The sequence below is a fragment of the Triplophysa rosa genome, linkage group LG9 (assembly GCF_024868665.1).
Source record: "Triplophysa rosa linkage group LG9, Trosa_1v2, whole genome shotgun sequence".
NCBI classification, from domain to species: Eukaryota; Metazoa; Chordata; class Actinopteri; order Cypriniformes; family Nemacheilidae; genus Triplophysa; species Triplophysa rosa.
In genome coordinates this window covers 24,609,613-24,637,519 of record NC_079898.1, presented here as the reverse complement: position 1 = coordinate 24,637,519, position 27,907 = coordinate 24,609,613, and the positions used below count along the sequence as shown (strand labels likewise).

Below are 27,907 nucleotides of genomic sequence, written 5' to 3'. Positions count from 1 at the left end.
CAGTTTGAGCTTGCCTTAAAGATTGAAACAGGTTTCAGAAAAAAAATCACTGGAATGTGTAATGATCACTGCAATCAAACAAAATGATCACTGGAGTAATGAGGAAGGACCACTGCACATAAAAATAATAATCACTGCAACCAAGCCTAATGATCATGATCACTGGAGAAGGATCACTGCAATCAAACGGAAACGTCTGCGTAATCAATGTTAATTTCACTGCAATCAGAGATAAGGATCACTGCAATCAAGTAAATCAAATCAAGTTTAAAGATCACCGTAATCAAGTGTAAAGGTTAATCAATCAATGTAAAAATCACTGCAAACAGAAGAAATAATGAAGGATAGTGATGATTAGAGTCAATTAAAATGATTTAAAGTTTTGCTCGGAATATAAAATCACCATAATGAGGATCAGGAATAATGATCACTGCGATCAGCAGTAATGATCTGGGTCTCACATAGACACCTGTTCTGATTTTTTCTGGTTTTGTTTCCATCAATCAAATTGTGTCAGTGGAATGTGATTCAAAACTCACTGGTGGTTATTAGTAATCACTTCGATGGCTGTCTTTATAGATTTCTGAATATATCTACATGAGAAATCTTGTTGTTCAGTTGAAAAAGTACTGTGGCCACGCAACAACACTACAGTAAAAAAAAAAGAGTCAGGAGACGAACACAAAAAATCCTGTGAGATTGATGCGAGCAGGTGACGTAGGACTTCCTGCAGGTATGTACAACTGTATGTATTAGTTTCTCTATGAAAGCATCTTTCACATGTCGGCGTGCGGTGACTCATATCTAGACTTGCTCTCAGAGTACAGCACACTTCAGAAGGTCCCCCAACCCGATCTGTGAGAGTGCTGCTCTTGCTGGGTTTTTCCAGTGTAGTGCGATGTTCAACCACAGGTCACATGAGAGCAGGTTGACCTTTAAAAAGGCCCCTCAGAGTGTCACTGGGAACAATATGTTGAGTGAAAATGGAAATCAATTTGTGTGGTCTGCACAACATCAGAAGAACCGGAGCTATTATTGGTAAGTGCATGCTGGAGTTTGACGCAATAACAAGCGACACAAAAGTGCAGCTTCAAAAGAAATTGTACAGTACACTCATCTCAACATTAAAAAAAGACTTTTTTACTTTCTAGCTACATTTTCACCAAATAAAACTGCACGGCAGTTGTCAGCCCTCCTCTCCCTTTCATCTGCGAGTGTGCCATGGCCGTCGCTGGGATGTACGCAGTGGTTTTTCTTCTTTCGCTTCAGGCCTCAAATCACATCTGTGGGGCCCGCAGGCATCGCACCGCCGGATCCGCCCGTATGCAGCCAGACCCCGGTGGCATGCTCGGTCAGCCATGCTGGCTGAGAGTTGTGTGGCAGGTGTGGCCTCGGTAGAGCGGCAGAGAAGGAAACAGCCGACTGCTCACCACACTGCCATTATCACACGCTGCACGCTCGACAGAGATCTATAGAAACACAGCTTATATATCTCAGGGTTGTATTTTTTAACCTGACATTGAAAACAAACAAATCTTGAGAAAATACATCCTACAGATATTTTACACGAGTGTAAACTCAAACAAACTGAAAGACTCTGACTCTTTTCCGAAACCGTCCTGCCTACATAAGGTGTTATGTTCGGAGGCATCAAATGCTCACGCATTTTTGCGAGAAGGAAAAATCACAGATGAGATCTCTTTAATATTTCAGTAATTTTGCCGCAACATCTGCGATATTAAACACAGAACAAATGGAAGTTTTGGTCTCTTGCATCTCACATATTTCTCCTGAGCAGAAGAGCCAAACATCTCACAAATGTCTCCATTCAAGTTTCCGAAGAGATATCAACAATGTGTCAAACTGAGCTCGGATTTGTCAAGTCTGCAATCAAAAGATAATATTATTGAAGATCTCAATAGGACCTCAAACATTTCTCTTCAAATTTACCCAAATCCAGTTTATTTTACTTTTCATTCATTTTACACCTCCATACTCTTCGTGTATTTGAACAATTGACTTTTTTGCTTCTGTTTGTATTCCTCCAAAGCAATTTTAGGAGAAACGTCTGAGACTAAGTTAACACTTGATTGAAACACCTTAAATCCTCCTGAGCTATAAAAGAGTGATAACATTTTCTTTGTACAAAGTAAAAAGTGAAACCAGTCGAAGGTTTAACTGGTCTATTGTCCAACCAAGCTGGTTGACCAATTGGTCTTTCAGTCTGACCACTTTACATGTGCCCAAAATCCATCTAAATCATAAAACCAGATTAATTTAGACTGCTTGGCCAGGCTGGTGCACCATGTAACCAACTTGGGCTTGTTTACAGGCGACTGCTTTTTTAACAACACTGTAAAAAAATCCGTAGAAAAACTGAAATATACCGTAAAATATTTTTTTCTTCTGTAAAATTATAGGATACAAGGATATACTGTATATTAAATAGTTGTCCCCATTTTTCTTGTAAATGTGTTCTCTTGTTCTGTAATTGTATAGTTTTTGACCGTGTTTTAAAAATAAACTGTAAAAAAAGAAATCTTGTTAAAAAAAACTGTCCGCAGCTGGGGCGCCAGAAATAAACTGTAAAATAACTTTCCCCCTGTTTTTCTTGTAAATTTGCAGTCTTTTTCTGTAATTTTACGGTTTTTGAACTTATTTCCAAAAAAAACATTTGACGTGGAAAATCCTATGCACTAGTATGCAGCAAAATTTAATACACATAATGTGTCTTTTGAAACCTAAACTATACACTGATGTCACGATCTCAGTTAGAATGACACAACGGGATATTTTTATAAGCAAACCGGAGACGTGAAAAAAGACGGATGGTGTCAGGGAGCGAGAGAGAAAGAGATGAAGGGGAAAGAGACTGAAAGTAGAGATACTTCACTGGATTGATGCAGGACAGCCATCATCAGTGTATGAAATTCCATCTTGGGTTTAATATACATCGAGTCTATGAAACTCTGCCTGAGCCGGTCTCTCTCCAGCCAGGCCGCAGTGGTCAGGCAGTGGGCAGGACAACCCTGTCTCTCTCTCTGTCTTTTAAAACTTGATAACGATCAATTGTCATTCGTTTTTCCGAACTCGGGAAACTGAGTCCAGACTCTGAAAACCTCAGCTCGAGCTCACTATCAGCAGGTCAAAGCCATTAAAACCTTTGGTCCCAATAACACATCGTGCTGTAACCTGTGTATTATGAAATCAGTCCCAGCGCTAGTTATTTGATATTACAGATTTGAATATAGTCAAAATCACGGCCCAAGTAATTGAACACGGCAGATCACGTGAAATTAAACTTGTGGATTTATGCCACGTCTGGTAGCTCTGAGGATATTTGCATGCATTACTTGATGTCTAGCAAACAGATGCTTTTAAAATTTACATTCTTCTGGATGAAAAAGACTCTCGACTCACTGCGCACGTAGAGTCGGGTACACATTTCTGTCCAGAAAAATGCTCTGTACCAGCGCACCGTGGGCAGAAACCACGCAGTATTTTTAAGAGTGACAAAAAATCAATCCGTCTCACCCAATGTTCAATTTCAACGGGAAGGAAAACTATGCCGTTAAAGCCATCTTGTGCTAAAGAAGGCAGAGGAACATGATGTTCTCGTTTCAGAGGCGAGTGGTTGGCAGGCTCCAAACCATCCTTACATTCGATGGTTGTTTTAATGTCGTATCACACTGTAAGTCTTTTATGGTTAGCTAAGGCAATCCCTGTACGTCTTATCTGAAAGTGTTTTGAGAAGCCGCCTCACCTTGGTTTGTGGCAGTTACCCTCACCAACAGCAGGCTTTCCACATCTCTGTAAACACATTGAAAACCTCATCACAACGATGAGGTAAGGGCCTCTCTTTCTTCCTCTTCAAGCGAATGAAATCATGGAGAGTGGCTTTTAAGAACCCAACTGCAGCCACTACATGATCTCGAATCTGTCGACGGGTCACCACAGGGCTCATCTGCTTGAGTGTGTGGCAAACGCTGCCGGGATCGGGTTATTGTGGGTGATATCAGTGATACGTTCTTACCACTTGTGAAATTACATTACCTTTTTCTCAATACTTTCTGTCTGACTTCAACTCTAAGGTCAGGACTCTAGGAGGACTCGAAGTGTCTGACATCACTAATCATTCTAAAAACAAAAACCTAAAGATAGACACTCAATAAAAATGAGAAGGAATGATTCACCTTGTGAAATGAAGATTCTTGTAAACAATAAAGTTAGTTAATACAAATACAATTGTTTTTGTCAGTGCATTGTTTACTAACTTATACTCTAAAAGAGGACATTTTGGATTTAAAATATTCATTTTATGTTAATTCATTCATGTTCATTCCTGAAAATATATGCTCAGATTGAGATATTATACTTACGCCTAAATGAAATTACAACGTTAAGTAAAAACTGTTTTGTGTGCTGATGAATTAAAAAGGTTCTGTCTCTTTTTAGTGTTCCGAAACACAAGCAAGACTTCTACAGAATACATATCTAAAAAAACGTGTAGGCCTATATTATCCCCAAAAGCACCAAATGGAGATATTTTATTTTTATTTCCAAATATATATATATATATATATATATTTTATAAAGACAATATTTTTTACAAACAAAAATGACTGAAATTAAAGAACAGTGTGTCTGTTCTGTCGGGATTCTGAGATGAGATATCACAGGGCAGGACGGTGACTGTTATAAGTTATAATGTAGTTTTTCCGCTAGTGTCATTTTAATAGTATCCGTTTGTTTCATTTTCCAACTTTGTTGAATAACTGTAAACATTGCAATGATGAGCTTTTCTCTTACTATTAATGGTTTGTTTGACTTAACACTACTATACTGTACTGTAGCCAAATGAACACTTATGTCCCTTTGAGCAAAGAAAGACAAGAGCATATGGAACCATACGCAACAATACAAACGTGAGCGAATAATAAATGATATTCTAACTGTCAAAATCAGATTTCGTTGTTTAACAACAAAGAGAACATTTTCCAAATGTCATGTCTATCTGTTTGCAACCACCCATTTTATTTTCATTGAATCTTGCTGGAGAGGGCAGTAAGTGAGTGCATAATGTCAATTCGCTCTCTGTCAAAAATGATATTTCTCCAATGATAAACAGCACCGTTTTGTCCTTTCCCACGCCAAACAACTGACCGCCCCCTCCTTCTGTGAGAGAAGTCTCAAAACCACCGCAATGGCCATCAAAAAACCAACAACTTCCTCTGTCGCCTGCTTACTTCCTGTTTCTGCGTCTGAGGGCCCAACGGCGCTGCGATGATTAGCCGAGCCTTTGCGTGACAATCCAGCAGCCAGACGCTGTTAGTTTCCCCCATTCAGACCGGAAGCAGCACTATTGCAACGGTAAACTGTTTCTCACTTCTGCTGCGGCAATCACAGGCCACACACACGCTTGTCTGACGATCTTATAAAACACGTATTGTTCGCCGCCTTATTTTCGCAAAATCATCTGTGAAATATGTCTGCACTCTGCAAAAAAACAGGAAGCGACTGATACCGACCCTCTCGATTCCATCTCGATCACACAGCAGCAGACGTCAGGTGCTTGATGGGGTGTTTACTGTCTATGTTTCGCTATTCAGTTTTTCTAACTTATGCAACGTTTGCATGCGATGTTTTTCCGTCCTGCTGTTTCAGTCATCAAAGTCTAATAAACGATGCATGTGTTAAATGCAGAAAAAGCCCTGCTCAACCAAACCGAAATTTGCACAAACCAATATTGTCATCGTGGCCGGCTTCAAGGAAGAAATATATGGTGAGAATACACGGGGTACCGAACTGAATCTGTACTCTGTACCGGCCACACTTTAGAGAAACCGCCATGTTTATTTTATTGCAGGATCAGCATCAGTGTGTTCGAGATGTCTAGTTTGAAAACATGATGTGTGCACATGTTTTTCTTGTTATCTGAGAATATTACATGCTCTTAGCATTTTGGAAAGCTTCACTCATTACAATTATGACTCACAGACTCTTTCGACCGTTTCCAGCAAATGAGTGTGAGTAAATTTGGCATCCATCTGAACGCTACTGAAGAATGATGTTTCTGTGAGTCACACGTCCTGTGATAACATCTGTCCACTGAACCTACGATTAAAAGTATCACATTGACATCAAATAGTGCCGAGATGATTTTCCATGACTTGTAGATATGGCTTATTTAACAGCGAGGTTTTGACTGCATATGGAAAAACAAAACAGGAATAGAGAATGAAATTGACCCTCTTTGCTGAAAAGATCGCAGATTTCCATACCGGTGAAGGCCAGTATGTGCTGGTTTGCTGCTGGTCCTACTGGTGGACCAGTAAACGTATGCGGTGCACCAGTTTGGTGAGGCTGGTTGACCAATTAAAGGGGTGATATGACACGGCTGAAACAAATATTATGGTTTGTTTTAGATGTAATGCAATGCGTATACACGATATAAGGTTCAAAAATGCTGTATTTTCCACATCCCGTGCATGTTTGTATCTCCTCTTTGCCCCGCCTCTCTGAAACGCGCAGATTTTTATACAAAGCTCATGGCTCTGAAAAGCGAGGTGTGCTATGATTGGCCAGTTAACCGGTGCGTAGTGATTGGTGGAATACTGCAAGCGTGTGAGGGAAATGTAACGCCTCTTACCATATTTGGAACATCAGGTTCCTCTTCAATTGTACTGACAGGTACGCCCACCTTACTTGAGTATACATTTGGGCGGTCTTAGTCAAATCAGACCACCAACTGACGTAGATTTGTGGGGGTGTGGTTACACGAGGCGTTTCAGGCAGGTCTGGGTGAGCATTCGCTTTTACATAGAACGCATCTTTTGTTCCCACACTTTCATTTGTGCAATTTCACGTGTCTAATACATGCATGGGCAACTTATAACACACCAAAGACACAGAAAAACACGTGTTCGCGTCATATGACCCCTTTAACTGCCCACTAAAAAAAGAAAGATCTGTGGGTATTTGTTCGTCCTCGTGTCATTCCAAAGTTCAGTGTGCAGTTTTTGTCCATAAAGCCAAATGAGAACAATAAAAAAAAAGTATAACTGAATTCATTTTTAGGCTATCCGGTGTATATTTACTCGTGTCACAAACCTCCATGCATTGCGTCATATCTTGCCAACAATAGACACCCACTGGTTTGTGGGATCGAGGATGTCTACACTGGTTTGTAATACATTGTTAAGGTTTGTTGGCTCTCCATGCCAAAGTGAAGAAATTGCTGCCTATGTTGATCAATCGAAATATGTCCTTTACTTAACTCCATTACAGTAAAGATGCTACTACAGAAGACAGCTCACGTTTACCAAATTACATCTTAACAACTATAAAAGTTCTGATTTAAGCATGAACATTTATTTCAGAGACATTTGTCATGCATCATAGATCAAATCTCTGGCGACACGCTTGAGCAATGAACCATGAATCCGTGTTAAAACCTGCAGAAACAGAACCTTCTGTCAATGTTGCTCGTATGGTGTGTGTGAGTGTATTTGATATGGTTTGATTTCCTTTGCTTTATAATACAGAGCCACAAACCTCTACTGTGGCCCCAATCACAGAGCCCACAGGAGCATTTGGGCCCTTTCAACCTCCTACGGTACAGCTCTCAAACTGATTGCAGTTCTCTAGTCGTCACCTCTCCTGCAGACACTCACTTCTCCACTATACTGCACTATAAACAATATGAACAAACCAATGAGAAAACTGTGTCAGGTAAGTATTTTTCACTTAGAAAACAAGACGTTTTGTTTATTGCTACAACAAATTCATCATTTACTGAACATCATGTCTTTCCAAACATGTATGACGTTTCATTCTTCTGCAGAACACAAAACAAGATTTCACATTGATAACCACATTGATAACAACATTGGCCTCCATAAACTTTCATTGTATGAACAGAAAACAGACTCATGTGTTTTGCAGAAGAAAGAAAGTCAAACAGGTCTTGAACAACATGATGGTGAATAAATGTTGACCGAATTATTATTTTGTCAGTAGCTGGTCAACGTTACTACAGTGTAAGGGATAGTGCTCCTTATATGGACACCTGTCAAAAATGTCAAATCTCACACCAAACACCTCACACACATCAAACACACAGCTCCTGTAAAAAGTAAGACACACAATCGCATTTACTGACAAGACACACCCCATATGAAACTGACAAACACCTAAACAAACACACCAACACACACACACACACACACACACCTCCTACACTAACACACGCTTTTAATTTACATAAACACACACAGTCTCCCTGAGTTACACATAAAGGAACTTACCGAGCACCAAAAGTGAGTAAAGTCCACACAAAATTGGAAGTAATGTTATAAGCACCTGCAACAAAATACATGTTTCTTTACCAAATTATAAAAAAGATACCTAACGGAAATATTTTATAAAATGACCACTGGCACAAGATGCATATCCATTAACATGTGTAAACTATTTTATTTTGCGTTTACGCATGTGGAACGACCTTCATTTAGCGAAAACAAAAATAAAGAAATATTGTGAATGCCGAAATTATCTACCTAAATATACAGTAAACCACACTGTGTTTTGTGCAGCATTGCAAGAGTAACTAACAAATCTTATTTTTAAAATCATTTGTGAAAAGTTGCATTAATGTTGAGGAGAGAGAGAGAGATGTTTCCACACCTACGCAACAGCACATATCACAGTGGCGGAAACCAGACCTGAGACTATTGTCACGAAGCTTTGTGTGACACAAATGATGCAGAATTCAGCATAGTGTTCTCTGCAAAGCACACTTGAACCCGCACCGAGACGATTCCCTTCTTTTGTGTTAGCTTTCCTTGACTAACCACAACGCTGTAAAAACATCTGCCACGCTGAGAAAGCGCATCCACAATCTACACTTTGGATCAAGCGTTTGATTGAGATCTACCTTCTTGACTATCTCACTCACTACAAGCTAAACACTACGACTAGAGCTGTCACGATGATGACATTCTGTCTGACGATTAATTCCCATGCATGCAATTTCAACTAAAAAGTCATTTCATTGTCTATCGTGTTCATTCCAGTTACAATGTAAGATTAATACACAAAATTATTGAAATTGCTCAGTACAGAGAACTTATAAAAAGTGATTGAAAAAGTAAAATATTGCAATGTGATGTAACGATACACAACCTACATTTAACTGTACTGTACTGTCACGTCACGAAAACGCAGGAAAGAACCCAATTGCAGGCAGCGGGGATGAAGGGGTTAACAAATGACTTTATTTTACAAAAAACACAAAACAAAAACCCACGAGGGGGTATAAATCAGGAACTAAACTAAGAAACAAACAGAAAACAAAGACTTCCCACGAGGTGGCAAAATGAAAACAAGAAAAGCAAAACTAAACTTAAACGACACCACCAAACATCTAATACAAACAATACAGGGTAGAACAAACAAACTCACTCTTGAGGAACAGATGACAGGACAAGGCAAGACGATGACACGAAGCAGCACATAACATACGTAATGACTGACACAGGACAATGAAACATGAGGGTATTATATAGGGAAGACAGACAAAGGATAACGACACGGGGCAGTGTGGGTAATTAAACACTCAGGGAAAGATAACGAGGAAACGAGATGGCGGGAACAGAGACGAGACACTGGAGAGAACGTATATTATTGTCAAAAGGACAACAATATGTTTCTCTCCACACATAACCAAAGGCTTTGTCATGACTCTGCTACAGGACCAAGAAAAACATGACTAAATGAAGCAGAGCCATGACAGAAGCCCCCCCTTTAATGAGCACCTCCAGGTGCTCACCAAGGGGTAGACGGACGAGACAAGACCGACTGAGACAGTGACAAAAACCAGACAAACATGGTGAACAAGACAAGGGGCAGACAAGACAACAAGACTAAGGGATTGGGGTGACTTAACAAAAATAAACAAGGGAGGGGGGGAGGGGCAAAACCAGGGCCCATAGGAGGCAGTCCATGGGGGAGGGGAGAAGGGGAACAGTCCCAGTCCCCGGCTGCGCTCGAGGGCGCGGAGTCCTGGGGGACTTAGGGGGAGTCCTGGGGGGGACAGCCTTTGGCCCTGGGGGTTTCCCAGGGATCGGCCTGGCTGCCGGACTGGAGGCCGGCTGGAACTGGCTTGACGCCGGCTGGAAGGCCGGCTGGGCAGGGCTTGACGCCGGCTGGAAGGCCGGCTGGATCACCGGACTGGACACCGGCTGGACCACCGGACTCGACGCCGGCTGGACCACCGGACTGGACACAAGAGTAGACACATGACTGGACACAAGACTAGACACAAGACTGGACGCCGGCTGCATCGGGCTGGACGCCGGCTGCACCGGGCTGGACACTGGACAGGACGCCGGCTGCACCGGACTGGACGCCGGCTGCACCGGACTGGACGCTGGACAGGACATCGGCAGCACCACCGGAATGGACGCCGGCAGCACCACCGGACCGGACGCCGGCAGCACCGGACTGGATGCCGGCTGCACCGGACTGGGCGCTCCTCCGCTGCGCCTCTCCCTCCTTCTCCACACCACCGGATCCATAGACCTTGGCGAATCCGTGGGGACCGGAGGGAGTTCCGCAGCGGAGGAATCAGCCGACGTCATCCCCGGATCCCCTCCCTCCCGCTCGCTCCCGGCGCCACCAGAGTGAACGGGGACCGTGGAGCTCAAGCCGGAGGGTACCGAGTCCCCCCGGGCAGCAGCAGTCAGGTCGAGGCCCTCCGGCGTGATCGACCGCGAGGTGGAAGTCCCACGTGGAACCCCACCCCCGGGATCGTCCCGGTTGGCCACGAACCTGACCATTGCCGCGAACCCTAGGGGACCCAGCAGCCTCTTCTCAGACGGGGTGAGGCGCTGAGTGAGGCAGCAGTTGAAGATCGTCTTCAACTCTGCCTCGTTGAACTCAGCCGTCTCAGCCACCGCCGAGAATGCCCCGGCGAACTCCCGATTCCTGTAGTTCCCCTGGCGGAAACCTAGCAGCAAGCGGGCTTGAGCGGACCGTGAGGAGGACGCCGTGCCGTTCATCTTGCTGCCCGCTGGGTTCTGATTGGGGTCGGTCATTCTGTCACGAAAACGCAGGAAAGAACCCAATTGCAGGCAGCGGGGATGAAGGGGTTAACAAATGACTTTATTTTACAAAAAACACAAAACAAAAACCCACGAGGGGGTATAAATCAGGAACTAAACTAAGAAACAAACAGAAAACAAAGACTTCCCACGAGGGGGCAAAATGAAAACAAGAACAGCAAAACTAAACTTAAACGACACCACCAAACATCTAATACAAACAATACAGGGTAGAACAAACAAACTCACTCACGAGGAACAGATGACAGGACAAGGCAAGACGATGACACGAAGCAGCACATAACATACGTAATGACCGACACAGGACAATGAAACATGAGGGTATTATATAGGGAAGACAGACAAAGGATAACGACACGGGGCAGGTGTGGGTAATTAAACACTCAGGATAACGAGGGTTTAATTAATTAATTAAACACTTAAGATAACGAGGAAACGAGATGGCGGTAACAGAGACGAGACACTGGAGAGAACGTATATTATTGTCAAAAGGACAATAATATGTTTCTCTCCACACATAACCAAAGGCTTTGTCATGACTCTGCTACAGGACCAAGAAAAACATGACTAAATGAAGCAGAGCCATGACACTGTACTGTACTTTAACTGTAAAGTGTGTAACATCACACAGTCATGGTGCCACTCAAGAGATGAAAAGATGATACAAAATAATACCACAATGATACAGTTTTACCTTTAAGCAGATACAACTAAATTAACATTCCTACATAAACATTACAATTAAACAAAAAAAAAATTCTATCATTATTTACTCACTCTTTTGTCATTTCAAACCTGACTTTCTTTTTTCCACAGAACACAAAAAAAGATCTTTTGAAGAATGTTGTAAACCAGCACACATTCACTTGCATTGGTTTTGTGTCCATACAATCGAAGTGAATGGGTGCCGGGGCTGTTCGGTTACCAACAACTTCAAAATATCTTCTTTTGTGTTCTACAGAGGAAAGAGAGTCATACATACATACATCATTTGCAATGACAAGAGGACGAGTAAATGATAGCAGAATGTTCTTTTTTGGGTGAACTATCCCTTTAAGATAAGTCAGATATACGTAGCAAGACTACGCGAGATTCATACGTGTTTGCTTGAATGCTGTGTTTGATTTAGGGCACATCTAGATGGTCACCTGGAGCGCTCACATAAAGCTCAGCTGTGCTCGAAAGATACATATGCACATTTCATTTCTTCAAACGTCCTTTTTATTTGGATTTTACTTTTTTGTTTGCAATTACAACTTAGTGTGTAATATTTAATAGTTCGCATTCACAACAATAGATCAAAATAATGTATAACACCTTATAAAGATAAGGGTTTGTTATCATTTAAGTTACACAGGCTAAACCCAAATACACTCATTTTCAGCTTTAGAACAATGTGTTTGTGAGATGTCCTATGATATACAGCTATCTACATGTATGTGATATGATATACTGTATGTGTGTGTATATGCTCACCGCATGTTCACGTCTGATTGAAGAGTAACAAATGAAAGCGTGGGAAACCTCTTCAGACGCACAGTGTCTACAAGAGGATAGAAAAAAACAGAGAGTGTTCATCAAAACAATAATATCTCCACGCAGCACAAAATAAAAAGTCTGCCGCAAACCCCATGCAACCATGCAGAGACAAACACACGGTAAAAAAACGTGTGCAGGTACATAAGACAAAAGAGTCTTGGTTAGGTGGATGGGCAGAAAACACACACAACATTAGATGCTGGGAACATTATTGTGTTTATGTGGTTCAACTGGTATAGCGTTGCAATGATTGGATGCCAGGGAATATAAATACTGATTAAAAAATGTCATATTAAATGCATTAATGAAGTGTAAATGTCATGCAAAACACTGTGTTAGATGTGTCAGATAAGGACAAGTCAACAGGAGGCAAGAGACTGAGAAGAAATCTCTTTTTCTCTCTCATGCAAACGTGCTCTCTGATTCACAACGTCTCTCTGAACCAAATGAGTGACGGGTCCAAACGAAAGCAGGTCATACCAACCGCACACCTAACCATGGAACACACACACAACCGTTCTACCATGGAACATATACAAACACTCTCTCACACACATAGCCACTTTACGGTGAACACACTAATTTCTCAACCTGTGGTCACATCCCTACCCAGAATGCACTTTGAATGCAGTGACTCATGGCATTCTGATAATCACACGAAAACTGAAGTTTCACAGAACTTCAACAGGCGTGTGTGTATCTGTGTCCCCCACTACAGAGAGGAAAGAATGAATTAACAAATTCACATGAGGACGGATAAAATGTTGAATGTGTAGTAAGTCGCTTGTGATAAAATTGTCGGGCAAATGCATGAGTGTAATGTAAATGGATGGATAAGGTCATAAAGCCCTCAGTAACTCTACAAAGAAAAAAGGTTTTGATAAGAAGGTGGTTCTTTTACTGCAAAGTTTTAATGCACTCTAAAATGGTTGGGTAAAATATGGATAAACCCAACCGTTGGTGTCCATATTTGGTCCAACCATAGGTTAACAAATTTTGGAATTTTGGGACCTTATAATAAGACCTAATATCCATGCAGAAAAAAAACTATAGAAACCCAATATAAACCATCAAAGAAATAGTTTCCCATTAAAAAACATTTTGAACCATTAGCTTTTCCCATTAAAACCACAACAAAATTCTGTTTTGTAATGCCTTTTGGGCATTACTCCAATAGGATTTAATTTCCCACTAATATAAACCCTCACATACCAATAGATATCAATATTTCCGTTAAAATCAATGCAATTCCCACTATAGCCAGTAAATCAATTAAAATTTCTATCGTCTTTTGGGCAGGTTTTTATTTTTGTCTTTCTTCAAATAGAACCCTGCCCAAATACAAAAGTTACTGGTCTAATGGGAATCGTACTGGATTTAATGGAAACCAAATGGTGTCTACTGGTATGTGATGGATTTTATTGGTGGGATGTTATCCCTGCTGAAAAAAACAATAGAAACCCGACAGAAACCATTACAGAAAGTCTAATGGTTTCCATTAAATACCATTATGAACCATTAGGTTTTCCATTAAAACCATTACAAAATTCTTTTTTGTAGTGTGTTTTGGCCATTATTCCAATAGGATGTAACATCCCACCAACAGAATCCAGTAGAACCATTACAGTTTCCATTAAAGCCAGTAAAACCACTTTAATGGTTTCTATTGTTTTTTCAGCAGGGATCTGGCCGATGGGAACAATCCTATTGGAATAATGCCCAAAACACACAAAAAAGTATCTTGGTTTTAAAACAGCTAATGGTTCTTTTAATGGAAACGAGTAGAATTTATGAGATTTCGATTGGGTTTCTATTGTTTGCTTTTTTCAGCAGGGATAATATATACACTGTTATTGTTCATGCAAATCTACGTGCTTATATTTAGCATTTTTTAATCATGATCATCTTAAAAGTCATGCCAGATTATATCGTGCATCTCTATCTAAAGTACTGCTGCGCTGCTCAACTGATATCTCTTGCTTACCATTTCTTATCTCATTTCTCTCTATGCAGACATGATTTTATCTGAACTACACACAGCTCTGAGATCGCATTTATCTAAAGAATGCATGAAACACTGACTCTCAAACGTTTATTAAAAGATGAATATACTTGGTGTCCTACATGCACCAGTGGAGGCATAACATTCAGACGCACAGAAACGCACGCACGCGTCCAAATGCGTGTCTCACGTCTGTGTATACTTAGTGAGAACAACATCTCTACATCCTGTACCGAAGCTCTTCTTTTAGTCTGGCACATTGAAACCTCTGTCTGCACCACAGGAAATCAACAAGTCTAATATACACGCACACATAGACACACAAACGCTAACCCATAGATAGACCACGCACACACACGAAACACGTATTTAGCAGCGAGACTCAGAGCTGTAGCACGCAACTCGTGCACACACACATCGTACACGCAAATGCACATTTTGCATAAAGTGAACGCGCTAATGCAAGTCGTAAAGTTTGTCATATATCTGCAAACCCGTTGCATAAACCCCAGACGAGCCTGGCATGAAAAGTGGCTTGTTTGTTTGGCCAACAGCAAACACGAGCGAAACTGAGAAATGTCACGCTCGGCATGAGCCGTGGGAGAGCAAAAACGAGAAATGTGAGCGAGGGATAAACTGGCACGCTGGCATGTGACACAGATCTGCGTGTTTGAAGCGCTCTGAACGGCAGGGAGCAGAGGTTGGTGGTTGGGTTTTGGTCGACCATGCTCTGGCCCAAATCTGCTGTGATCTGGCCTGGTCTGGTTTGAGGAATGTGAAATGGTGAATCTTGAGGTGGAGAGAGTGGCTTACGACGCTCCCACGCCGAGTCTGCCAGTGTAACCCCACATTAGCGCAGGTTTGCCCCATCAGCGGCTGTGACGGGGCGCAGGGCAACCCCGAGGCCAGATCTGTGATTCCTGTGTCATCCACAACAAAGACGAAGTTGATAAAGATCACTTTTAAAGAGAAACAGCGCACTGAATATTTAAAAGCCATTCTGAACGTGTATGCTGTTCTTGTTAAAGAGTTAGTTATCCAAAAATGAAAATGATGTCATCATTTATTTACACTCATGTCATTCCTCTGTTCAACACAAAAGAAGATATTTTGAGAAATGTCTCTGTGGTTTTGTGTCCATACTATGGAAGTAAATGGAGTCCAACGTTGTTCGGTTACCAACGTTTTTAAAAATATCTTCTTTTGTGTTCTACAGAAGAAAGAAAAGTAACCAGGTTTGGAATGAGTCAATGATGAAAGAATCTTTAGTTTTGGGTGGTCAACAAAAGTAATATCATGAAAAATCATCACTCAGTTCTTGCAATTATGAATGCCAAGAGGTTGTAGATCTGGAAAATAAACGAACAACTTACGAACTATATTTCAATTCTTCTGAAGACATCCAATTGATTTTCAGGTATGCTGTTATTTACCGAACAAATTCTATAGTAATTAAAAAGGTGACTTATGTTAGTTGTAAGTTATGGTGAAGTTACGGTGAAAATTTAAACAAATAAATAAAATAAATAAAAAATATGTTTTTGAGCAACAGGATGTCACACTCTAGGAATAAGTGATAAACTATCAAAACAGCGCTAAATTATAAATAATAAAAAAGTTAAATTAAAAATATTTTGAAATATTAGATATTTTACAAATAATATAATTATTATAACATAATATAATTATTATAACATAATACAATTCTTATATAATATAATATAATCTTTTAACTCTAAAAATTTGCATCAAATTTGGTAAGCAAAAGATGAAACGCAAACACTTGTGAGTGACTTTTATTTTATATTTAGACAACAAAACATTGTTACATTGAGGTTTATTCTTATTTACACACTCATTAAGCACCAGTGAAATAAGACTTTGCTCAAGCATATTTGTCTTTGATAAATAATTTATGAGAAAATGAGAAATTTGAGGAGAACTGCCGGAGTGGTGTGTTGTCGTGCCAGTAAAGTCCTTGTGGTTGAGAGTGAGTGTGAGAAAACGGAAGGGGGGGGGTGTGGGCACAGCTCTGTGGAAAGGGGAGGGGCTTATCAAGCTGCCAAACTGATAAACATGCTAAAGCTATCTTTCTTATTCACCTACTTCAAACTAACCTTAATACTTCTAAAACTTTTAAAGACTTCAGATGGATAATAATTATGTCGGCTTTACAAAACAACTTTTTTTCAAAAGTTTCTAAAGCAAATTTTTTAGCTTTAACTCCTGTCTACCAAACTGTTGTCAATCAATTCTGAAACGTATAATCACCCGAACTGCAAATCTCTGTTAACAGCAAAAAAAGTTCAAAGTACATAACAAAACAGTAGTAGTAGTAGTACCTTTTATTTTCCCCTTGGGGAAATTCTGTTTCAGTGGGTTTTCAACATGCGTTAAAAACTTGTCAGACTTCTAGGACTATACAAAATAAACAAATACCTAAAAGTAGCCTAAGCTGGTTTTCTGGTCTTCCAGTCTGACCAGCTGAAAAATGCATGAAACACACTCCAAACCAGCTAAGAGACCCATCTGACCAGGCTGGGAGACCAGCTCAGACCAACAAACCAGCATAGGTTTATAAGCATGGCTTTATCAACACTGAACATTTATCTTGCCAATCTTTTTTTTAAATTCATTTACTTCTTGCAGCAATACAAAGTATTTTCTTTAGTAAAACGTGACTAATTGAATCAATGACATTACCAGTCTAAATAAGACAAACAGTCCAGCCAAGAAATATAATACGAATGGAAACTGAATGGTGCCCGCTATAAAGGACCCAACCATTTTTTTACTTACATGTTATTTAAGACACGAGAAGTCACATTATCTTTCGTTAACACGTGCGCATTCACTTCCCCATGTGAAGTCTCAAACAGGACCTGACAATATATAAAAAATGGGAATGAGTTAAACGGATGGTTCACCCAAAAATGAAAATTCTTCATTTATTCACCCTTGTGTTATTCCAAACCTGCATGACTTTGTTTCTTCTACAAAACACAAAAGAAGATATTTTAGAGAATGTTAATAACCAAACAACACTGAACCCCATTGACATTGAAAAAACTGAGACATTTCTCAAAATATCTTCTTTTGTGTTCCACAGAATAAACAGGTTTTGAACAATATGAACAAATGACAGAATTTCTATTTTTGAATGAACTTTCCACTATTCACCCTTTTCAAAAAAGAAAGAAATGGTGATCGAGTTAGAGAAAACAGAACATCATTATTTCTGGTTCCTGGTTTTAGGTTTGCAATGTATTTTCTGCAGAAACAGCCTAACGGACATCTTTCCTGCTGTTGAATAACTTCACATTCACGTTTTTTTGTTTCCTCTCCAAGTCATCATGTCAGCAAACTATATGGTTCTCTTGCATTGTTAAGCTCCTTAATATCATGTAGACTGTAGCTATAATTTTCTATTTACATTGAAATCATCTGGTTTCTCAAAATGTTTGCCACCGAGCTACAATACTGTTCAAGGTCAACTTTGATTTTATACGGTTTAACTTTAGCCGATGAAACATCACGCTGGGGATCATCAAATCAAAGATGACTGATTCCTATGAATACGTTTCTCATCCTTCTGTTCAAGATCCCCCTTCAGCTTGAGGGCCCGATTTAGACTCTCTGGGCGTTTTTGCTCCACAAGAGCGTTTGAAGTGAATGTGGCCTCATCACTGCACTTTTCTTTCTGTCCTTTGCTGTGTTTCCCCTTTATGAGTTGCACATGGGGCAGCCTGCAATTTATACACCACAAAATAAGCCCCTGCACATCTGCGCTCGCGACCGCACGCTCTAGCCACCACCCCGCTCTGCCCCACCCGTGGGGTGGAGGGACATTGGCAGCCTTCGGCCCACCGCAGGTCTCTCAGCAAAATACTGCAGTTATATTAAACTTAAATACAGGGGCTTGATAAACAAGAGAGAGTGCAGAAAAAAACAGCTCCCTGTCCGATCACTGCGGCGCTGCTCTGACCATTTTTGCTTGCGGTTAGTGAAGAACGCTGCTAAGAAACCCGTTTCCCAAAACACAGAGCAGATGGTGTTTGTGTCTGTGGAAAAAGACTGGATGGCCCCGTCCTCTACATCCGACATACACACACATCCGAACGGTACACACGCTCTTCGTGAATACACGCACTAGTGGTCTACTTGCTAAATTTACACGTGGTTACACAGGCAAAGCTTGGGAACGTCTTCATGATCGAACTCCTCTGAGTTTAAATGAAATTAAGTTTATACGTTACAGGTCTTATGTGCATGATACTCCAAAGAACAAACAAATTCTGTCTTTATAATCATTTATCAAATAAAACAAAGCTTTTCACCTGATGTCATTAATTACAATTACAATTACAATTACAATTTTCTTCGTTGTTTCTTCACCCTTATGACATTTCAAATCTGTATGTCTTTACTTTCTTCCGCAGAACACAAAAGAAGATATTTTGAAAAATGTTGGCAACCAAACAACTTTGAACGCCATTGACTTGGACCGCAGAGACATTTCTCAAAATATATTTTTTTGTGTTCCACAGAAAAGTCATAAATAGGTTTGAACGAGGGTGAATAAATCATTACAGAATTATTATTTTAGGGGGTGAACTATTCCCTTTATGCAGTAATATACTGCTCACAACGTTAGAAGACAACAGTACATTTGGAAGTGTGAAACCATAGGGATATGTCCAGAGATGGGCACAAATACATCAAAAAGTATTTAGGTACAAATTACAAATACTTCCTCATAAAATGTATTTAAATAAAATACAAAATACTGCTGAAAAATGTATTTAATTAAAATGCAAGTAATTTGTAATTTGAAAATACAAAAATACAATATTTTTTAAAGCAATCATTTAAAGTGCGATAGTAACAGTGGAGTTAGATACACAGAAGAAAGAAAGAAAAGTTTTCTAAACAGCAGTCCATCAAACACTCTTACACACTTACATAAATATGTAGGCCTTCACGACATTTTAATATTATTATCATTATTGATTTATCTCATTCTCCCGCGACCAAAGTCCATTTACGGAAGTCGTGCCACTCGGCGGCCATGTTTGCAACGCCTCTGGGCAGTTAACAGCGAGTCCACTGTCCTATCTACTTTAATGGGGGAAGGCAGATATTTTTTAAATCGCTGGCAAAAATCACAATTAAACAGCATATGTCCTATCAATAATTAAACCTGACATGAACAGTACCATAACTTGGTTTTGCTAAGCTTAAATTGCGCTAAAAATCACCTTTTTCAAGATTGCTTCATCTACTGTGCATGTGCACAGGCTGGCAAGCGCCTCACGAGAGCCCCGCCCCAGTCAATACTGATTGACGATTGGCTCGTATCACTGGAACGGAGTTCCTTCGCTAGAGCGGCCATATTGAGCGTTTCATTCCTCCCAATTAATTGTTATGGCAGTGGCACATCTTGTTAATATTAATTAACCCACCCGCAATTAATCAGAATGTAATTTTTTGTTACTTGAACCACCTGCCCACAGAAATAACTGCGATCCGGCATCACTAGACAACACAAGTCACTCTTTAGCTAGCAGATAAATTCTAGCTAGTAGATTTTACTAGATACTTTACCTTAAAGCACTTTGAGCACAAAAGCGATTTCTTTTCTTTGCTTAAATCAAAGTACCGCGAGAGTGATTGGAAAAGGTTGCTTTTGAAACACTCTTGCGACATGTTAATGTACTTATTCCGCAGCCTCGGAATAAGTCAAACGCACTTAATAACAGACAGGTCTGACTCGGTTGAAAAAACAATCAAAACTTATAATTCAGCTAGTGGGTTGGTTACCCGCGCTTTGACGCTCATCCAGATGCACTATGATCGTCCATTCATTTTTGCTAGCATTTACAGGAACAACATTAATGTTTTGTCCTTAAATGAACACGAAATGTCTTGTTTTTAACACAACTGTTTTTAGAGTGTATAGCGTTAAAAGCAAACTGTACAGTACGTTTTATAGACAAATGACAGGTGTACATCTACATCTTCTCTCAGACAAAAAGATGATTCAACTGATTTCCCTGGAAACAGTCAGGTATGCATGTAGAATCACTTTAAATCGAGCAATGAATGTCTATCTGTTTTTCTACAGCACATCAATAACTTCGACATTTTTAAAGATATCGAAGGTATAGTGATATAGAAGGTATATATGCCTTAAAATATTTTCGGCAATTTAAAGGGATACTTAACCCAATAATGAAAATTCTGTCATCATTTACTCACCCTCAGATTGATCCAAACCTGTATAAATTTCTAGAGATTCTAAAGATTTCTAAAGATATTTGGAAGAATGTCAGATCTCATTCCCATTGACTACCATAGTATTTATTTTCCCTACTATGGCAGTAAAGGGAAATGAGATGTCAAGTATCCTTTAATGGAATGAAAGTCTAGAACAGGGTTCTTTACTGTTTAATAAAATTAATTTTAATATTTTTTTTATATTTGAGTTCTGCTTGCATTTGCTGGGCCACAAGCTGTTTAGTTCAAATTATTATTGATAGCTCAAATTTTATTACATATTTCAGTATCAAAATTTGCCCCACCACTTTCGGAACAGTGGTGCCACCACTGCCTGGTGAAGTTATTGTAGGCAAGAATAAAATGACATATTTTAAAAAGTATTTAAATATTTTAAAATACAAATTACATTTGACTTTTTTTGTTAAGGAAAATACAAATTACAAAATACTCAAAAGTAATTAAATACGTATTTCAAATACATGTAATTAAAATACTGCCCATCTCTGGATATGTCAATGTGCTATCAAGTACATTCACCACAACGTCACCATAACTTCAACATAACTTCACCATAAGTCTACCGTAAGTTCAACGTAACTTTACCGTAACTTCAACGTAATGTCACCATAACTTCAATGTAACGTCAACATAACTTCACCGTAACTTCACAGTAACTTTACAGTAACGTCACAGTAACTTCACCTTAACGTCACCTTAACTTCACCGTAACTTCACCGTAACTTCAACGTAACTTCACAGTAACTTCACCGTAACTTCACAGTAACTTCACAGTAACTTCACAGTAACTTCACCGTAACTTCACAGTAACTTCACAGTAACTTCACAGTAACTTCACCGTAACTTCACAGTAACTTCACCGTAACTTCAACAAAGTAACGTCAATGTAACATCAACATAACTTTACCATAACTTCCATCTAATGTCACTATGATGTCACCATAACATCAACATAACGTCGCCATAACTTCAGGCCTGTCTGGACAGATTCACAGCCAACTTGATCATTTAAGGTGAAAATAAATGTGATATTCATGTCAATAACCCCGTATGAGTTTATCACAGCAACTCTCTCATCTAAAAACTATGGACATCTATGCAAGTCGAAAGAGATTTTGGTGAAAAATGTCAAGCCACCCACAAACACGGACATTAACACCTTTACAATAGCCTAACTGCTGGTAGATGGTGTTGATAAACCCATTACCTTTAAAAAGGTCACTAAAATCAGGTCGTATGTGCAAATAGCACAGATATTTTGGAAATAAAAAAGTAGGCCACCACAAACATGTAAAATTAAGCGAGCAGAGAGTACTGGCTAAAAACTAGGCTAAAACCAAGTTAGAGGAAGGCTGAAATGACTGGCACGGCTGTTTTTAATGAAGCTAACACCGAGATACTATCAAGTGGTGAGTGAGGGTGGAGGGGTTGTTTAACAGGCCTAAAACCACCAAAACACACTCATACTCTTTAAAACAACTCTGCACTCTCTTTCCCGCCATAATCCCTTTTATATTCCACTTTCCTTAGTTTAGGTCTTGTGCATTTTTTCGGCCGCTGTTCTGGAAGGCCAAAGACCCATCGGCCTTTTAGAAACAACCGTCAGCCAATCAGAGAGGTGTGAAAAACTATGTGAAGGGAAAGAGAACTTCTTTGCATGTGAGTGAGAGAGCGAGAGATAGTCACGTGACCAGAGCTTCACCAATCAGTAGGCGGGATTGCCATGCAACAGCGTTGCCGCGGGAGCTGTGACCTCGGATACCTCAGACATGCGACTGACAGGCCGTTACCACGGAGATCACCGCTGCCAGAGCGTCAGACACCTGAAGTTTCAACTATCAGACTAAACCACTTTATACGACTTCAACAACCACCACCAGTGAGAGAGAGCGAAAGAGAGAGAGAGAAAGAGAGAGAGAGAGAGAGAGAGAAAGAGAGATAGTCTTCATCATCAGGTGAGTCCATCTCAGGGGTCGGTATCTCTCACTAGGTCTTGCTCTCTCGCTCTCGCCACACAGCACATATGCAGTTCTGTTAGTCGGCTTGTGGCAAAAGATTCCTGTGGCATTCTCAAACCCCAAATTCTTGGTTGCAGCCAGTCTATGTAGTTCCTTTATTTCTCTCTCTCTCGAACTGTCGTCCTCTCAGGCGTGAGTCGTCGAGGCAGCGGAGAGGCCAGTTCTTTTCCCTCCTGAACGGGACACATGGCTTCGAACAGCATCTTCGACACTTTCTCCAATTACTCATCCAGTTTGCTGCGAGGTAAGTCGCCCATCTGATCCTTCTCTTCCTCCTCTGCTGCTGTGGGGAAAACTTGTGACAGTCGTAACGTTCTTGTGTAGTCATGGTGCGTGGTGTGACCGTTGCAGTTTAGCAGTTACGAACGTGTGATTGTATGCGTGTGTGTGGGTTGCAGGCTACCTGGAATACAAACTCCTCTGAGAACTATCATCATAACACATTTTCAAGTGTTGCTTATGCAGTTTATAGCTTGACGGTTGACAGTAAAGACCTCAGATTGTGTATATTGACCATGTATATTTCTGTACTCTTGTGTAGCCTGCTTTTAATATCCATGATAGAAACATCAGGATGGTTCATGAACGTATCACAAGGTCTTCTGAAAAATAAACCATACGTGTTTATTATGCCAAAAATGCAGAAATCCGCCAATTTAGCCAAACACGCAATTACTGGCATCCATATACCTGTAGATTCATGTGCCGCGAGATGTTTGTTTTATAACGCTGCAGTGCAGACAGTCTGTTTGAAGCAGTTCTGATGGGTTTGGATCATAATGGGCTGCTCACCGCAAGCATTAGCACCATAAACGCACTCTTAGGGAGGAACCAGCTAGACCAACCTTTACTGGAACTCACAAACCAGTCAACTTGTGGAGCCAGGGCACTCTCGGCATCTCTGTGGTCGCTGTGTATATGTGTGGGTACGGGCCCAAGTCAACATTAGCCATTTACCGGCATTTGCATCTCCTGAGCTCCTTGTCCTCCATTTGTCACCATGGCAACGTCAACACGCGTGATGAGGTGCTTCTTAGGCTGGGACAGTCTTGTCTGGGACGTGTTGAAAAACAAACAGAGGCAAAGTATTATCTGTGTGTAATGCTCAGTTAGAGTGAGAAAGTTAATATTAATGGGCGTGTACATGAAATCAAAACTGGCGATATATTTTTTTGGTCTTGTTTTGAATTGCTTTTTGGTGCACGCAATAGTCTCAAACAAAATGAAAATAACACCTGCCTCCATGCTGGTACAGTACGAAACACCCAGTTTTCACAATCCAATCAATAACAAATACATAAACTCAAGTTTAGCCCTACTCGCTAAATCTTGTGTTCCATGTGGTTTGCCACTTATGGTTGTCCGAACCTTTTCCCCCCTAAATCTCTTAATCATTTTATTATTTGCCATCTGTTAAACAAAGCAATAATACCACTCCAGAGAACTGTATTCAGCTGCGGTCCAAATCATTGTAATGTGATTAATCTGATAAAATAATTAAATACACCATTAATATTTCAAATAAATACTCATTCCCCCTAGAAATATGGTTCATTAACTGTAGGTGTTGTACAGTTACCAAGCAACATAGCAAACTGGTGCATTAAAACAGCTTTAAATGTGCCACATCCAATCAGAATTCAGAATGACTAGTTAAATAAATAAAAAGCTAGTTAACTAACTTAAAGGTCATAATGAAGAGGAACAGAAATAAACTACTCACTCGGTTCATTTTCTTGTTAGTGGATCGCAATTAATTTCAAGAAGTGTCTGGTTTTTCAGTCGCTGTTGAACTGATCTGTTGTCTTGGACAGTATTCCTGATTTAGTCTTAATATGACTTTGTTAACAAACAGATGGAAAAACAGATAGGGGTTAAAAAGCTTTGAACTGATGGTTCATTTGAACCGATTTTTGTTTAAATTCAATAACTAGAAAATAAGAATATTGCCGGGTAGAAATTAATTATATTTACATTTAGTCATTTAGCAGACGCTTTTATCCAAAGCGACTTACAGATGAGGGAAACAATGGAAGCAATTGGAACAACATAAGGACAACAAAAAGCATAAGTGCAATAAAAGAAAACTGGTCTCATATAGCCTACCACAGTATACAGAGAAAAGTTTTTTCAGTCAGAACTGATCAGTCAGGTGTTGACGGAAGAGATGTGTTTTCAGACGGTTCTTAAAGATGGCCACAGAATCTGCTAATATTGTAGCAGCGGGCAGATCATTCCATAAATGTGGAACCGATCCCGAGAAGGTACGTGAGAGAGATTTTTTACCTTTTTGGGATGGCACCACAAGACGTTCGTTTGCAGAGCGTAGGGATCTGGCGGGTATATAAGTCTGCATTAGCGAGTGAAGGTAAGGGGGTGAAGGTAAGAGTCTTGAATTTGATTCGAGCGACTATAGGGAGCCAATGTAACTTAGTGGAGAGAGGAGTGACGTGCGCTCTCTTCGGTTCATTGAAGACCACTCTTGCCGCTGCATTCTTATATTATTCATGAAGTGATTGTCAAACTGTACATACCCTATAGTGTCACAAGGTTTAAGACGAGGTGATGAAAATTACGATAGCATGCCAAGAAAGAAAATTATTTTATGTCATTACATTTAGAAAATGAATTTGGGATGATATCCACCAGTCAATCATGCAAAATAAGACAATAAACATATCGTCGCTGTCCTTCTGAAACTTTGAATGTCCAAATTCGCTCTGTTTCAGGAAAAAACTTTTTAAATTATTACATACTTTGTCCATGTTGACAAGCACTGCTTATTGGTTAGTTATTTGCAAAGCCCAATGACAAATATAAAGGGTGACTAATAATAATGATTCATGGCAAAAAAAGAAAAATCAGAAAATATGGAAACACAAGTTTTCAGAAGGACAGCAGCGATATGTAAAAAATAAACTTTGTTAAATTTGATAGTTCTGGTTATTTCTCTTTCTTGCACCAATTTGATCTGATTGAGGAATACGGTAAATGAGCTCTGAATTCTGTTTTGAGTGTCAAAGCTGCTTTTCAGATTATGTTTACACTAAATACATTTTTATTGGTTTATCTAATAAAGGATATGATCTAAATAAACTGAAATGGTATGATGCAAGTGAAAAATGACCCATTGCTCATAATAAAAAAGTTGACAAAAAATTGCCATGTTACATTAAACTTATTATTAACTCTAAAGTAAAGCAGCTCTATAATCCAGAAGAGAAACATTCTGAAGTGCTAATCAAATGCAACACTTTTTCAAAACTCATCTTTGAAAATTGAAGGTCAGATGTGTTACAAAGTAAAATACAGTTTTCATACTAGTTTCTTGATCCGTCCCCGTCTGCCAATGGCCAGATTAACTCATAGTCCCGCCCCAAAGTCACACCATTGGTTGAGCCGATATTGCTGGGTTGGACAAAACAACTTTTAGAAAATGCAACAGATCTACAGTGTTCACCCTGTCCGGAGAAAACACCCCAATTGTGCAATAATCTGAAATATGACAAAGATTTTTACTTAAAAAAAAATGACATCACCTTTCAATTAATAACATTTCAATTGTTTACTACTTCAGGTACAACGTGCAAGTTTACACAACAAGCAGCTCAAAGCAGGTTTTTTTCACTCGACTTTAAACACGAGCTTTATTAGGGGAAGATGTCACACATATTAAAGTACAGTGAATATGCAATACAGAACATGCTTGCATAACGGTGCACATACAAGTGAGAAAGTGTGAGAAAGATAAAGAAAGACAAAGGCGAATGTGTGTGTGTGTGTGTGTGTGTGTGTGTGTGTGTATCTGATGCAGACTCTGTTTGCTTCTGCAGCAACCACAATGAGGTCACACCTGCTGCACTAAAGCAGCAGTCTAAAACGCACACACACGCACGCACACCGGGTATAAATATATATATAAATATAACTATACAAGCCTGTATACTTACATAAATGGACACACAAACATTAACACAAACACAGTCACACACGAATACAGCAGAAGTACTCCTGCTGTCCTCATTGCATGTTAATACACCCCCAAACATATATCAATGTTGACCCAAAAATAACCCCCAAAATATTTTACTCACCCTTATGTCATTTCAGACCTTTTTTCTGCAGAACACAAAAATATATTTTGAAGAATGTCCAAACAACTTTGGCCCCCATTGACTTTCACCGTATGGACACATTTCTCAAAATATCTTCTTTTGTCTTCCACGATATGTTGAAAGACCTCAGGAAAATGATTTTTAGAGTTTTGGCAAATCTGAACACAGTTTGAGACAAACTCTGGTGATACCAAGGAAGTCAGCATAGGCCCTTTTTTCAGCAGAAACATCTGAGAAGCAGAAGCCTTAACAAACCTCTCCATTTGTTCCCCATTTCATCTTAGTGCTGTCTATGATGAAATGTGGTTTTCAAAAGAGTTACACTTACATTTATTACATTTGGCAGACGCTTTTATCCAAAGCGACTTACAGGAGAGCATATAAACATTTTGTCAACACGCTAAACAGTACCGTTTACAAGGCCATGCTACTAGGAGGATGAGCGCATCAGTACAGCAATGTTGACCCAGAAGAAATGTGGAGTAAGGAGAAGTGAAGTGGGAAGCGGAGGAAAGAATATAAGAAGATGATTTCTTTAACTTTGAAAGTTGAAACGGTGTGAGAAAAGATGATGTGAGAAGAGCAGGAGAACACAAGAGTAGACAAGAGATACAGGTGAGTCTTAAATGAGATGATGATGGCGATAATGTTACTCAATGCTTTCAAAACATAAATGTATTTACTGAAAACAATCCAGTACTTCCTAATGAATTTAAATGTGTAAAATCGATTGAGAAATTATATCGAATGCATGTGAACTCATCTTAAATATGCAACATGCCTCCACAACATCCATGCACGTGCACAAACAAA

At 39.8% G+C, this 27,907-nt stretch overlaps 2 protein-coding genes and 1 long non-coding RNA gene across 4 annotated transcripts in view; 1 reads left to right on the top strand and 2 right to left on the bottom strand.

The window, feature by feature from the left end:
* Window positions 1-8,306: 8,306 nt before the first annotated feature.
* On the bottom strand, window positions 8,307-11,341 carry LOC130558810 (proline-rich protein 36-like). The gene is made up of 2 exons (XM_057341434.1): window positions 9,188-11,341; window positions 8,307-8,361 (listed from the first exon to the last, which is right to left on the bottom strand). The coding sequence occupies exon 1, from the start codon at window positions 11,094-11,096 to the stop codon at window positions 9,942-9,944; it is 1,155 nt and encodes a 384-aa protein (XP_057197417.1). The 5' UTR covers window positions 11,097-11,341; the 3' UTR covers window positions 8,307-8,361; window positions 9,188-9,941.
* Window positions 11,342-11,374: 33 nt separating this feature from the next.
* On the bottom strand, window positions 11,375-26,133 carry LOC130558811 (uncharacterized). 2 transcript variants are annotated; one of them, XR_008963501.1, is made up of 4 exons: window positions 25,266-26,133; window positions 24,703-24,818; window positions 23,937-24,032; window positions 11,375-12,666 (listed from the first exon to the last, which is right to left on the bottom strand). It is a non-coding gene; the product is annotated as an uncharacterized LOC130558811 (long non-coding RNA). The 2 variants fall into 2 exon arrangements; XR_008963500.1 differs by having other exon boundaries at window positions 24,703-26,133.
* Window positions 22,720-27,907, top strand: part of runx3 (RUNX family transcription factor 3) — a 50,447-nt gene continuing 45,259 nt past the window's right edge. The window contains exons 1-2 of the mRNA XM_057341433.1: window positions 22,720-22,916; window positions 23,110-23,223. Of these exons, the coding sequence (XP_057197416.1) occupies window positions 23,166-23,223 (58 nt within the window). The 5' untranslated portion in view covers window positions 22,720-22,916; window positions 23,110-23,165. The remainder of the gene's footprint in view (window positions 22,917-23,109; window positions 23,224-27,907) is intronic.